The sequence below is a fragment of the Dendrobates tinctorius genome, unplaced genomic scaffold (genome assembly GCF_039654945.1).
Source record: "Dendrobates tinctorius isolate UK_male_01 unplaced genomic scaffold, ASM3965494v1 ptg000126l, whole genome shotgun sequence".
Taxonomy (NCBI): domain Eukaryota; kingdom Metazoa; phylum Chordata; class Amphibia; order Anura; family Dendrobatidae; genus Dendrobates; species Dendrobates tinctorius.
The window spans coordinates 13,007,891-13,023,215 of record NW_027361794.1 but is presented as its reverse complement, the minus strand read 5'-3'; the positions used below and the strand labels follow the sequence as shown (position 1 = coordinate 13,023,215).

The 15,325-nt window shown below is 42.7% G+C and overlaps 1 protein-coding gene across 1 annotated transcript in view; it reads right to left on the bottom strand.

Moving 5' to 3' along the window:
• Positions 1-2,038: 2,038 nt before the first annotated feature.
• Positions 2,039-15,325, bottom strand: part of LOC141047285 (uncharacterized) — a 40,600-nt gene continuing 27,313 nt past the window's right edge. The window contains exon 7 of the mRNA XM_073542315.1: positions 2,039-4,861. Within this exon, the coding sequence (XP_073398416.1) occupies positions 3,162-4,861 (1,700 nt within the window). The 3' untranslated portion in view covers positions 2,039-3,161. The remainder of the gene's footprint in view (positions 4,862-15,325) is intronic.

Sequence of the window (15,325 nt, the reverse complement as noted above, 5' to 3'; positions counted from 1 at the left end):
CGTTCAATATGCCACAGCTTATGTCAGTCTGTTCAGTATTGCTAGTCCCCTGTTATATCAGTGTGTTTTGTTTTGCTTCCAGTTCACACCAGAATGCTGATCTAGTGGGGGAGAGGTCGTGTGGCCTCAGTATTTTTTGCATATCAGAAGTGTTGGATTTTTTAGGGTTTTTTGCGTGATTGCAGACAGTATCTTTCTTGTCCTGTTCTATCTAGACAGTCTGGGCCCCATCATTTGCTTACTCTATTTTCTGTCTGTGTTTGGGCCTCATCTTGTCTCACCGGCAATATATGTTTGGGGGCTATCTATTCCTTTGGGGGTTCTGCTCCGGGCAGTTTAGCTTTCCCCTTTCTTGCTTTAGGCTTAGTTAACTCTTTGGCTGTGCCGAGGCATCTAGGGCATCGTAGGTACGTCTCACGGCTAATTCTAGTTGTGTTGTTAGGTCTAGGGGTCTGCAATCTGCTAAGTTACCAACCTTTCTGGTTGCCTAGCTTCTTTCCCGACTATCCTCCTCGGTGACCTAATCATAACAGTTCCCCATATTTCCTGGGATCCTGAATGGTCTGTTTGTGTCAATAGCATGGATAGCAGATGACCAGTGGTATAACCTCGGGTCCATCTGGTGTCTATGTAAAGTGCACCCCCCTTCCTGTGGGTCACGTGGTTATATATGTCCCACATAGCACAAGTTCTCTATCTATGCTGTTACCATCTACCCTGAGCTAAATACAAGAATAACACAGGTAATGTTAGCTAAACCTTTCACAAGGCAATGAGATCAGTACAGAACTGAGAATAAGAATAAATCAATAATAATTTACACAAGCCACTAAGTGTGGGACTGGAGGAGAGAGATTAGTTCTCTCTGATGAGGAAAAACACTGTCTCAGCTTTCTGCAGGCTACAAGATGTACTCACTTATGAGCAAGATTTTTTTCTTGCTAAAAGGGTGTCTTATAGGCCAAAAAATGTAAGTTCTAAAGTAAATTCCCTTTCACACCATTCCAGCGGTGTTGGCATTAGAGTTCTCGGGCCTCATGTGAGGTTGTCATGTCATGTGGGCCCTGTGCTCAATCTGAGCTAGCGTCACTGTCCACACCTTCAGACAAATTGAACATTACAAGGAAGTAAGTGAGCAGCCGCCTTCTTGGCTTCCTGTTGATATTCAATATGTCCAAAAGTGGGGACAGTGAAGCTGGCACTGATTGGGCACAGGGCTCGTGTGATGTAACAACCTCACGTTAGCCCTGGGAATACTAGTCCAGGCACCGCTGAAACGACGCCAATACGGAAGCTCAGTATGAATGAATGTTTTTATTTTAACGAGGCTAAACATGAGTAATAACAAGGGATTAGTCCTAGTAGTGAACAATCCCTTTAAGAAGATACAATTATAGGTTAAAACATTTCTAACATTCTGAACATAAAATGGCTTCTCCCCTGTATGGCTTCTCTGATTTTTATTAAAGGGTACCTTTCACCAGCAGTAACGCTATTAACCTGCAGACATGATCTTAATCTTCAGGTAAATAGCTTCACTAAAGCGCCCGTTACACATAGCGATATCGCTAGCAATATCGCTGTAACGTCACCAATTTTGTGATGTAGCAGCGATATTGCTAGCGATATTGCTATATGTGATACTTACCTCCGACCGGCTCCCCCCGCTGGTTATCGCTGATCGCGCGAGAAGGTCCTGGACCATTTCTCGTTGGGCGCTTCCCGCTGGGCTTCCTGTGGCGCCGACGAGCGACGCGTGGACGCGGGCGGGAGGACGTCAGGATCACCGCGTCTGACAGGTAAGTAGCGACCCCCAAAACCCTGCTATGTCGCTGGTGAGATCTGCCTGTGTGGCAGCTCACTAGCGACCACTTAGCGATGCACCAGCGATCCATATCATTGTCGGGATCGCTGGTGCATCGCTAAGTGTAACGGTACCCTGATCCACAAATTGAAAAAAAAAAAAAAATCAAAATCTCACAACTATAACAGCCGCATAGCATTTGTTCCCACCAACTGACTATAGTCCATGCAAAACAAAAAAAAAATTGTTTTTCTACATAATTTATCCAAAAATCCAGTATATACAGTAAGGAGAATAAGTAATTGATACACTGCAGATTTGACAAGTTTTCCCACCGACTAATAGTGAGGACAACCTATAAACAAAGAGAAAGCCTTTGCCAAGTATACAAGAAATATAGAAATCTGTCTTAAGACATATAAATACATTTAAAAAAAAAAAAAAAAAAAAAAAAAAAAGATTCCTAGGTGTAAATACAAATACAAAAATTACTGCAATCAAGGAGAGAAATATTAATTTCTGTTTTTCTATTGAATCAAATACTTATATCATGCAATAAAATGTCAACTGATTTAGTAAAAATCATACAATGTGATTATTCTTCTAGATTCTGTTTGTCACAGTTGAAGCGTATCTACGAAACATTACAGACCTCTCCATTCTTTGAAGGTGAGAAAACTTGCAAAATCTGCATTGTATCAAATATGTATTTTCCCCATTGTATATATATAAGTAATAGGAATAACTTACCAGTATATTCACCAATGACCACTTAACAAATCATCCAGACTGTGGTATGGGGTTGAGCAAGCTTCCGACTTGCAGACAGATCCTGGGTGTGAGTGATCTCTTTGCAGACTTGCACTTCCATAGTTTGAGAAGGAAAGCAGAGATACTGACTGACGATGAGGGAAATACACCTGCTGTAATGTTTTGGGGGACCTTTCCGCTTCTCAAGTCTCATTACTAACCTGCCCGCAACCGAAAGCTTCTAGAAAAAAAAATGTACTTTATTTTCACTGGCAGCATTCGGCTTTAATCAGAGGGGCGGCGCCGGCGCTGGTTCAGTCACCTCTCTGAGTACACAGAGCAGTGGCTATAACCGCACCCAGACACTGACTGGACGCTGGCCGGCACAGTTATAGCCTCAGAGCGGTGAATGAAGCGCCCCTTTGACTAAAACCAAATGCTGCCAAGGAAAATAAAGTTCATTTTCTCCCAGCAGTGTTTGGCTACCTGCAGGTGCTAATCAAGTTAGTAAAGCAAATAACCTGCAGATTATGCCCCTATCTGCAGGTTAATAACCTTTTTCTGGTTCCCTTTAAAGAGTTAATTTCCAAGTAAAACATTTCCCACATTAAGAACACGAAAAAGGCTTTTCCCTTGTGTGACTGCTCTGGTGACTAAGAAGAGATGATTTCTTCACAAAATATTTTCCACATTCTGAACAGGAAAAAGGCTTCTCCTCTGTGTGAGTTCTCTGGTGTTTAACAAAACTTGATCTCTGGTTAAAACAGTTCCCACATTCTGCACATAAGAATGGCTTCTCCCCTGTGTGGGTTCTCTGGTGTCTATCAAGATGCGCTTTCCGGTTAAAATATTTTCCACATTCTGAACAAGAAAAAGGCTTCTCCCCTGTATGAATTCTCTGGTGCTTAACAAAATCTGATTTCTGGTTAAAACATTTCCCACATTCTGAACATAAGAATGGCTTCTCCCCTGTGTGGGTTCTCTGGTGTCTATCAAGATGCGCTTTCCGGTTAAAACACTTCCCACATTCTGAACATGAAAAAGGCTTCTCCCCTGTGTGGGTTCTCTGGTGGCTATCAAGATGTGCTTTCCGGTTAAAACACTTCCCACATTCTGAACATAAAAATGGCTTCTCCCCTGTGTGGATTCTCTGGTGGTTATCAAGAAGTGATTTCCAGTTAAAACATTTCCCACATTCTGAACATGAGAAACGCTTCTCCCCTGTGTGGGTTCTCTTGTGGCTATCAAGAAGCGCTTTCCGGTTAAAACATTTCTTACATTCTGAACATGAAAAAGGCTTCTCCCCGGTGTGCGTTCTTTGGTGTATAATAACATCTGATTTCCAGTTAAAACATTTCCCACATTCTGAACATGAAAAAGGCTTTTCCCCTGTGTGGATTCTCTGATGGCTTTCAAGATTCACTTTCCGGTTAAAATATTTCCCACATTCTAGACATGAAAAAGGCGTCTCCCCTGTGTGAGTTACTTGGTGTATAACAAGATTACATTTCTGTCTAAAATATTTCCCACATTCTGAACAGGAAAAAGGCTTCTCCCCTGTGTGACTGCTCTGGTGACTAAGAAGAGATGATTTCTTCACAAAACATTTTTCACATTCAGAACATGAAAATGGCTTCTCCCCTGTGTGAGTTCTCTGATGTGTAACAAGAGTTGCTTTATCTACAAAACATTTCCCACATTCTAAACATGAAAAAGGCTTCTCCCCTGTGTGGGTTCTCTGGTGGCTATCAAGATGCGCTTTCCGGCTAAAACATTTCAGACATTCTGAACATGAGAAAAGCTTCTCCCCTTTGTGAATTTTCTGATGTCTGTTAAAACCTGATTTCTCTGTAAAACATTTTCCACATTCTGAACATGAAAATGGCTTCTCCCCTGTGTGGATTCTCTTGTGATTAACAAGATTTGATTTCTGGTTAAAACATTTCCTACAAATGGAACAAGAAAATCTATTCTTTGCTGTGTGCATTTTTGGACGTTTAAGAAAACACTTTTTGAGGAAAAAACTATTTCCATGTTCTGAACGTGAAAATTGATTTTTTGCTTTAGGTTTAGGATAAGTTAATTTTTTAGTGCTTATTTTGTGAGTTTGATTTTCCTTAGCAGTGGAAAATGAATCAGAAGACAGGACCTGTTTCAAAGGATCAGATGACAGATCTTTGCTGTGAAGGGATGATGGTATGTTTGTAGTAATGGCAGTCTCTTCAATAGAATATTGTGTGATCTCAAAATCATCTGATTTAAAAACTGAAGATGTCAGCTGTCCCTCTGATATCCTGGTACAGTCATCTGCCAAGAATAAAACCAATTATTATTTTTGAATAAAATATCATTGAATCTACTTAAACTGTCTGTAAAAATGGCAGGTTATGTAAAAAAATTGAATTCACAAGACAATAGTAAAATAAAAAAACCTCATAACATGGACCATATACCAAAAAAGGGAGAACACGAGTCACCATTTATTAAAAACATACCAATTTTATTAATGCAAAATGTATCCAACAAATGTCAATAGCAAAAACATTAAAAATTTGGTAACATGTATGGAAAAAATGTGATCCACAAGAAAAGGAAAGTAAGCAGCCGCAAATTAGGCCAGACTAGCATATCGAAACAGCAACAACCACTAACAAAGATCATATTATATAGCCACATGGAATAGAATTAAAATGAATCAAACCACCCACCCACATAGATTGTGAGGGTTTGAAGGAATCCACCCAAACTAAACCATGAATCCGTAAGACTTGTGTTTGTCACAAATATAGTTGTCATAAGACGGTATGCTGTAACAATGAATAGTAGAAATAAGGAGTTAATAAAAGAAAAATAACTTCTGGTCTGCAATCTGGGGATTGTAGACCAGAATTGGGATCAGAAGTTATTTTTCTTATGGATAATCAACTCCTTATTTCTTCTGTTCATTGTTACTGTATACCATCTTATGACAGTATACTTGTGACAAACACAAGTTTGTTACGGATTCATGGTTTAGTTTGTTAGTGGTTATTGCCGTTTCGATATGCTAGTCTGGTCCTAATTTGCGGCTGCTTACTTTCTTTTTCTTGTTGATCACATTTTTTCCATACATGTTACCAACTTTTTGATGTTTTTGCTATTGACATTTGTTGGATACATTTTGTATAAATAAAATTGGTATGTTTTTAATATATGGTGACTCGTGTTCTTTTTTGGTATATGGCATTTTTTAGTCAATATATATTGTGATTATTGCGGTTCATTATAATCTGGTGTTTTATATTCATAACATGAACCAGTAGAGCGTGGTGTTCAACTGTTTGTTCATTCAGCCTCACAAATATGGAATAAAAAGCCAAACAATATTATGTAGGTGAAAATACCAATAAAAACTTCTACTCATCCTGCAATACACAAGTCCTCACTGAGGTCCATCATGTGTCAATGGAAAAAAATCGAATTAGTCTAACCGGTAATTCAGTTTAAAGGAACCTTCCACAACAGCAGCATTGGAGGATGTCTCCCCGCCCTAATGGGGGACAGGAAACGAAAAAGAGGTTAAATAACCCTCCCCTTCCTACAACCACCAGTGTTTTTCCTTAACACACTAGCATGTATAGTTACCACCAAAGAGCAGGAATCATCTAATAAGAACATCAGATAGGGAGGGAAATTAGTGCTGTCGTGGAAGGTTCCTTGAAACCGAATTACCGGTAAGACCAATTCTATTTTCTCTAGTCACCTTCCACGACAGCAGCATCGGAGTAATACCATCAACTAATTTCTTTAGAGAGGGACAACAGCCTGCTGGACTCGTCTGCCAAATGTCAAATCCCTATTGATACTGCACGAGTAGAATGAGCCTTCAGTGATGCAGGAGGAGAGAGAGTCTGTGATGAATATGCCAGACAGATAGCTTGCTTGATCCAATTAGCAATTGTATTTTTAGCCACCTTCTTGCCCTTATTCTGTCCTGAGAACTGAATAAATAAGTTTTGGTCAATCCTCTAATTTTTGGTTTGTTGGAGGTAATAAAGAACCACCCTGCAAACATCCAGAGTGTGAAAGATTTCTTCCTTCGCATTGGAAGTACTTGGGCAGAATGAGGGTAGCACAATATCCTGACCTCTATGGAAGTCCAAAACTACCTTCGCATTATCCTTCAATTAGATCCCTCCTTTATGCCTATCTGTAGTGATAGTTAAGTAGGGCTCCTATACTGATAAGGTCTGCAACTCTTCTACGCATCTAGCAGTAGTAATTGCTACTAGAAAAATGGCTTTGAGGGTCAGGTTCTTTAAACTCATGGATGATAGGGGGTCAAATAGATCTTGGGTTAAACTATTTAGGACTAGATTCAAATGTCAGGGGGGGAACCTGGACACCAAGCCTAGGACGAATCCTAGCTGCAGAGGTCAAAGCGCTTAACCCAGCGGTGGCCAGCTAAGGCCTGATCAAAAAAGGAACTAAGAGCTGACACCTGTACTTTCAGTGTACTAGGTGTAAGTCATAGATCCAAACCCTTTTGAAGAAAGTCCAAAATTTGTGCGATGTTGCGATGAAAGGTATCAGGAGTATTCAGGAAACACCAGGATGAGAATCTCTTCCAAACTTTGCCATTGATCACTGGCTTCCTACTCTTTTGGAGAGTTTGTATTACTCTGAGAGTTCTTTAGCTTTTAGGAATTCGGCTTCAGCACCCAGTTTGCAAGGTTCAATCTGTGCAGGTCTGGGTGTAGTCGGGGACCCTGTTGAAGGAGGTTGACCTTCTGGGATAGAAGCAGTGGACCTTCCTGAGCCATGTCCATCAAAGCGCCGTACCAGCTTCTTCTTGGCAACATGGGAGCAATCAGGGTCGTGGTGACTCGATCTAACCCAATCTTCTGTAGTGTCCTTGCTAGCATTGGAATCGGTGGGAAGGTGTATGCCAGGCTGAACCTCTAAGGATGGGAGAGGGCATCTCTTCCCTGCGCTCCATTCACGGGACTGAGGGAAAAGAATGCCTTGATCTTTGCGTTCTGACAACTGGTAAACAGGTCTACATTGGGACTCATCCATCTTGAGACCAGGGACAAAAAGACCGCTTGGTCCAGGCACCATTCTCTCAGATGGACGTCCTTCCAGCTGAGGAAGTCTGCCTGGATATTGTCCGATCCCTTTATATGCACTGCTGTGATAGACAAAAGATGTTTTTCTGCCCTGGAAAAATCTTTGCTGTGATTGATTTTAAACTGACGTATTTCGTGCCTCCTTGATGTCGAAGGTAAGCTATTGTGGTCATGTTGTCGGAATAGACACGCACATGGTGACCTTGGATGAGGGCTGATGCGGCTTTCAACGCCTCCTCTACTTCCTTCAGTTCCCTCAGGTTTGAGGAGCTGGAACTGATGTCTGGGGGCCACAACACCTGGAAGATCCCTCCACTACAGCACCCCAGCCTTTCCGATTGGTGTCTGAAGTGAGTACCTTCAGGGGAAGCTGATCCCAGCTGACTCCCCTTGGAGTTTTTGGTAGCTTAGGCACCATGAAAGGGAATATTTCACATGACCGGGAAGGGGAATTCTCTTGGTCAGTGCATTTTGATGCCTTCTTGAATGCAGGAGAACATGAGACTGAAGAACTCGTGTATGGGCTTGAGCCAGGATACTGCCTGGATGCATGATGTCAGTGATCCTAGAATAGACATTGAGACCCTTAAGGTTGGCGTCCTCTGGTCTTTGAACCTAGAGATCCTCTGGACGAGGTCGAGTTGATGATCCCTGGGTAAGAAGGATTTTCTCTTCTCTGAATCCTAAAGAATTCCCAGGAATTTCTTCTTTGATGAAAGATGAAGATCCGATTTCTCCAAATTTGGGATCCAGCCTAGGGATTTCAGGATTTCCAGGATTTTTGCCACATCTAAGTTCAGATGAGGGATGGATGGTGCGACGATGAGAAAGTCATCTAGATATGAGACGATGCAAACCCCCTGATGTTGGATGAAGATTACTGCCTCCGCCATATTCTTGGTAAATACCCACGGTGCTGATGAAACGTCGAACGGCAGGACACTGAACTGGTAATGGCTGACCCGGTGACCATGGGCAACTGCAAATCTGAGGAACTTCCTGTGGTCCGGATGGATCAGCACATAATAATAGGCATCTCTCAGATCTACTGTAGCCATTACCCAATCCTGTCCAATGAGCGGGATTGCTGATCTGATAGATTTCATCTTGAATAGTCTGCACTTGACCACCTGGTTCAGGGGTTTTAGATTTATGATAACCCTGTGTTTCCCTGAGGGCTTCATTACCAAGAACAGGCGAGAATAGCGGCTTCTGCCTATCTCCTGTTGTGGTACTTGAGAGATTATCTTTGCTTGAAGTAGACCTTGCAGATCTAACAGCAAGGATTCTTGGAGATGTGGAGACTGCAGGAAGGTAATTCTCAGGCACTGAGGGGGGAGGACTCTCGAATTCTAGCCTCAATCCGTCCCGTATGGTACGGAGAACCCAATGGTTTGTGGAGATGGATTGCCACTGAGCGAGGAAATCCGAGAGTTGACCCCCGACTGGAGAGCAGTCATTGTTTGTCAGGGGCTTGCTGGTGGTGGGGGACAAGGATGTTTTTGCCCTTACCACCTTTTTGATAACTCCATCGGCCTTGTTTTGCCTTTCCCCCTGAACTCCCTCTGGGAGGACTGGTCATGGGAGGGCCGAAAAAAATATTTCATAGAATTTTTCTGCTTGGGAAGTGATTCCTTTTTATCCGCAGCTTTTTCTAGGATTTCGCCGAGAACTGGGCCGAACACATAGTGTCCCTGAAAGGGAATAGAGCAAAGTTAAGTTTTGGAGGTAAAGTCACCCCTCCATGACTTCAGCCATAGTGCTCTCCTAGCTGATTTTGAGAGGACTGCGGATCTTGCCGCTACCTGGATGGACTCAGCAGAGGCATCAGCAAGGAACCCCTTTGCCTTCTGAAGGAGGGGGAGAGAGTCAAGTATCTTCTCCCTAAAAGTCCCATGAGTAAGGTGATCTTCCAACATACGCAGCCAGCAGAATAGAGATCTGGCAACACACGTTGAGGCCACGTTCGTTTTGAGAAGATTGGTAGGTGTCCCAGGACCTCCTTAGCAAGCTCTCGATTTTTTGATCCATGGGATCTTTGAGCTGGGATGAATCTTCGAAAGGAAGAGCCATCTTTTTGGTCACCTGGACACTTGTACATCCACTTTGGGGATTTCTCATAAGGAACAATCTCCATCTAGGGGGAAGTGATTCTTCAACTCTGAAGGGACACCAAGTCCTTTTTCAGGGAAGCCCCACTCGTGAAGGATAAGGTTATATGAATATTCTAGTGTATTGGAAACCCTTCCTGATCTTTAGGTTCCTGCCCCCAAAACATCTCATTCTGCACAGAGTATCTCACTTCCTCTTCCTCAACCCCCATGGTGCTTCTCACCATACTAATCAGCTCTTCCATATCTTGGGAAGAAAAGTAATATTTTTTATTTTCAGACTTGGGTCTGGAAGTGGAACCCTCATTCTCCCAAATATCCTCCGAACTCGAGGTACGGATTTCTCCCGAGTCTGAGTTAGATTCCACGGGTGCCACCTTCCTTTTCTTAGGAAAGGGGTTGTGGTACTGGAGCCTGGGAAAAGTCAGCCATAGAGGATTGAACCTCCTGTTTGATGAGGGTTTTGATGCTGTCCAAGAGGGAGGGCTGTTTGGCACGCAATGCATCATCCATGCAAGGCGGGCAAAGATTCTTTTTATATGCAGAGGGAAGCCTGGGAGCGCATATACCACACTTGTGGCTGGGCACCTTATCCTTCATAGGGGCAGGGACCTTGTCTCCCTATCAAGAGAGAGAAAAGGTATACTAAGTCACCCATAAGGCTATAACCAGGACAGCAGGGGACCTTCATCCACTACTTACAGAAGGAGGGTGAACGCTGGGATCTGCAGAAGCAGACAGGGAGGGTTTGTCGCCGTCCATATGGTCAGTCTGTCACCAGTCACAGAGGGACATAGACAATGTGTCTTACCTGGAGGCACCCCAAACCAGGATTTTAAGGCATCAAGGTGTCCAGCGTGATTCTGTGCTCCTTCTCCCCTGGCCCACAAAGGGGAACCCTGAAAGGAATGTCCCAAACATGGCCACTGTCCCGGAGAACGCCAACACTAGCCGGCCGCACGTGCGTTCCAGCGTGCAACACACCACGAAGTAAACCGGAAGTTCGAGTCAATGTCACTTCCGGTGCGCACGAACTTCTGGAATCAGCAGCCGGGGAGCTGCAGGAGAACCCCGGCAGCACATCACCACCCAGCTTTACCTCCCGAGGAGGCGCAGGAGGGGTGGAAGAGGGGTCCCGAGTCGCATGCCTCATGGAAACAGGAGCAGCCCTTAGGGGACGAGAGCATAGCCCCCCCACTACGGCTGCCTGGCATACAGCAGCTAAGGTGCTCTAAGGTGCTCCCAATCCCCGGCCACAGCAACACCATATAGGACCTCTTCATGCCCCATAGGGGACAGGAAAAAAACACTGGTGGTTGTAAGAAGGGGAGGGGTTTTTAACCTCTTTTGTGTTTCTTGTGGCCCATTAGGGCGGGGAGACATCCTCCGATGCTGCTGTCGTGGAAAGAGACTAGAGAAGGAGTTTCCATAGGCTGCTGAAAAGCAATACAGCTTCCATAACCCCATCCAGCAACATCCGCTCTCCAAAAGTCAAATATTTCCCTCACTTCTGAGCCTTGCAGTGTGCCCAAACCACATTCAGCATCCATGTATTTGGCATTGCTATAGTGAAAAGAACCCACTTAATTTACTGTGTGTGTGTCCCCTGGAGCGCAATCTAGGCACTATGCATGGAGAATAAAATGGCAAATGTGCAATTTTTACTCTCCAACACTCCAACATCCACTCCTTGTTAATTTCCAGAAAGTCCCTGTGGAGTCAAAATAGTCACTACTCCTATAGATGAATTCACTGAGGATTTTATTTTCCAAAATGGAGTCACATTATGGGGATTTCTACTGCTCTGGTTTTCTGCCATTTTGCTATATTAAGGCTTCTGCAAATGGTGTGTAACATCTTCTCTGGAATCTGCTCCTATGACATCTGCTTCTGTCACTAAACGCGGTGTCAAAGATACACATCCGGGGGGGTCACGCAGATCCACCTGCTGTTATCACTTCGTCAAGGGAATACAACTCCGCTTACTCCAATCGTCAGGACAGTATGAAATTGACCAATGAATGTTGGACAAGACCACAGCCGCTTCCACTGCTAGGTCGGTTATTAGATAACTAACGGGCAGCATGTGGTATATACACCCCCAATTCCAAAGCATGAATTATATGTATACACCCCCGAATGGTCACTTCCAACTTAATTATAACACAAAAACTACTCGCTGCCACCACCAATCGTTTATATAGGCTGAGTGGACCTATTGCAGACAAGAGTATGGCTTCGGGGTGCGGTTTACAGAGCAAAAGCAACATAGCTATAAATGTTATATTTAATCCAGAAAGATAGGCAGTGTAATAAATATACAAAATGGCAACAAAACAATACGATAATAACAATTACATAAAATAAAAGGGAAAACAAGAAAATTACTAAACTTAGTCACAGAAATAGCTCAGCGCTTAGTGAGGGGAAGCACTTTGATTGGGAATAGGACCAAGGATCTGCTTCTTTAGTAGCTCCTAAGTTACGCCCACTCACCTTGATTAACTTATGTGGGGTTGTTTGTAAAATGTTTTCAGCTTTTCAGGATATCCCAACTTACAAGATATCTTAGCTTCTAAAGGTCACAGGTGCTAGATATTGACAACATATTTTTATCATGATTTTTCACGTACATAGAGACCAAATATGACCTGGTTCACATCATCTATCAGAATGTTATTCTATTGGATGTTATTCCATTGGAGGGACTCTAATGGCCCCCCGGCAATGTTAATGCATTGCGTTATTCTCTTCATTATGAAAATCTATATCTCATACATATCTGATTGATACAAACCCTAATATTCCTATCTGAACCCCGGAGCCAGGCTGGCTACAATCTATGACGTGTGAATAGTAGTTCTGTGCCTGGGAAACCACACTTCTCCTCAAGTAAACACTTCTCTTTTCAGTATCTGTTTTCCCCTGATAGACATTTCCTGTTTAATTACCTGTACACTACAGGGGTTCTCTGCTTCAAAAGAAGTTAAAGTGTTTTCTCTCACTTTCTCATATGTTCCATTGTGAGGTCTTACTTACAAAAAGAGTTAAAATTGTCAGCTCTTCCTATGTCTTAATTAGTATTGCTTACTTCCTAGCTATATGTAATTCTCCTTCTTCATCCCATGTTAATTTGTGAGAGGAGGAAATCTCACTAGAGATGTACTAGGGGTTTTAATTTTTCTATGAAACATGCTTTTATTCATTCTACAGGCGTCGCTGGTAATGGAGGAGACATTGGAAACAGGGGCTCGGTCCAGCCACTAAGATTAGGGTTCTTGGGACCAGTAGTACCATCCAGTCTGGCAAGTATGAGTGTGTGTGCTGTCCAGCCGAAGCAATCTGCCCCCTACTTCAGCACCACACCCTACTAAAGCTTGCAGCATGTTAATGGAAGCTGGCAGATACAGCCTATGGCCGGGGTCACACTTGCGAGAAACTTGCATGAGTCTCGTGTCTCAACTCTCACTACCCTGCCAGCACTCGGGACCGGAGTGTGTGGCTGCATGTATTTCTATGCATCTGAGCGCTCCAGTACGAGTCCCAGCGGCAGTGCCGAGTATTGAGGCGCAAGACTCATGTGAGTTTCTCGCAAGTGTGACCCCGGCCATATTCTCCTCTGGTTCAGTTCTCTGTAATCAGCTCCAGATTTGTGTATTTGTTTCCTGTTGTGACCCCGGCCCGTTTACTGACTGATCTTGAGTTTTCTGATTTTGTATTTTCTCTTCCCTCCTGGTTCTGACCCAGCTACCTGAGTATTCTTCTTGGCATCTAACACCACCAAGCATAATGTAACACTGTGGCCCAAGCCTAGGGGTCTCTGTGCAAGTCCAGATACATGTGCATGGGGCAGGATGATGAGCAAGGCAATCCTTGGCATATGGAAAATGGAGTAGTGTAGAGAGCATCAAGTCTGTTTGTGGTGGCCATCTTTTGAGCTGCCAGGTGACCACGAACAGTGGTCTTAATACATTGTGCCTGCAAAATATTCCCTCAAGATCTGCATTCAAATAGCTAAATGGCGCTCCTTCCTTTCTTAACCCTGCCACATGCCCAGACCATAGTGTACAACCGCATATAAGATATTGCCTGATTCAAAAGAAGGTGGAAAATAATTTGAGGTCCATTTGTTTCCTATTATTCTTTGTGAAGAATCTCAAAGTTATCACCACATAAAGTGACACGTCAGTTTTAAAAAAATGGGCCCTGATTAGATTAAATCAGAGTATTTTGGGCACCAACTACTGTAGTCAAAAACTGTGACTATAGACAATAACATCTACTGAAGTGATCAAACTCAACAGTCTTCATCAGTAATAAATGAGTAACTAGTGGTGAAACCTCTCTGGGGTAATTACAGTACGGGGCTCGGTGGCAATATCAACTACGATAAGGGCCAATATTTTCTGTCAGATGAGTTTCAAGAAAAAATATTAGTCATTTAAAGAGAACTTTACATAATAGTGCAGAGCTGAGGTGTCTCTTAAATTTAGATCTTGGGCATTTGGAAGAGGAAATAGAGACCTTTTTTTAAAGACTATCAGGAAGTTACAGACTCACATAAGTGAGGCCGCCTGATTCCACCACAATTAAAAGATTCTAGAGAATGAACCTGTTAAAAAAAGACATAGAATAAAAAAAAAAAAAAAAAAATACAACAACATGTTACATCCCCAACAACAACATATGTATGAGAGGAGACCTCCAACATTAAACCGGAGTTGCACTCACATATATGTTGGTGGACTATTATAGCTACTATGAGTCCTGATCAGAAGAGTAGAGAAAGTATTACTGCTCCCATTTCAGGAGAGATTGTGCAGTAGTATGAATCCTTTACGATTGAAAAGATAATGGAATTTATGACGAGGAGTGAATCCATGAAACCAGGGCTCGAGCCATGCCAACACATCTCCTGCAGGCGGGAATAAATGTATATCACAGCCATCAGCCACGCACAGCTTAGAGATATATCATGGCACAGGTGTAATGTGTTTTATGTAGTTTATCATGATCCTTTTTGAAGTTAATCGGTTTTATAAGAAATTGAAAAATCAGGATAAAGGGAAACTCTGTTGTTATCGTACAGAAATTCACACTTGGCCTCACTGCACATTTAATGTTACCGATCATAAAAGCGAAGTTTGGCCAGAAAGACTGGACTTGGTCTTGTAGGAACCACATGAGCACATTCAGCAGCACAGAAGGGACAGAAGGTAGATTCATCCAATGAGATATCAGGGATCTAAAAACAACCCAAGAGATCCATAATAGGAGGAACAGCCATAGACACAATATTAGGAAAGATGTAATCTGTCACAATCTGTTTAGACATTTCTTATTAGAATATGAACGAGATCCCACCAGTCTAAGACTTATTATATTACAACAAATATCAGAACGTGTCTAATAGGTTCCAAAGACTTGTAAATAGGGAATTCTATTGGATTTTTAAACTACCCATGCTTAAACTGGAAGGCCTGAATGAGAGAATTGAAAATACGACATAACAGGGGTATTTTTTTTTCATAATACTTAGGTATTTTGGTTGT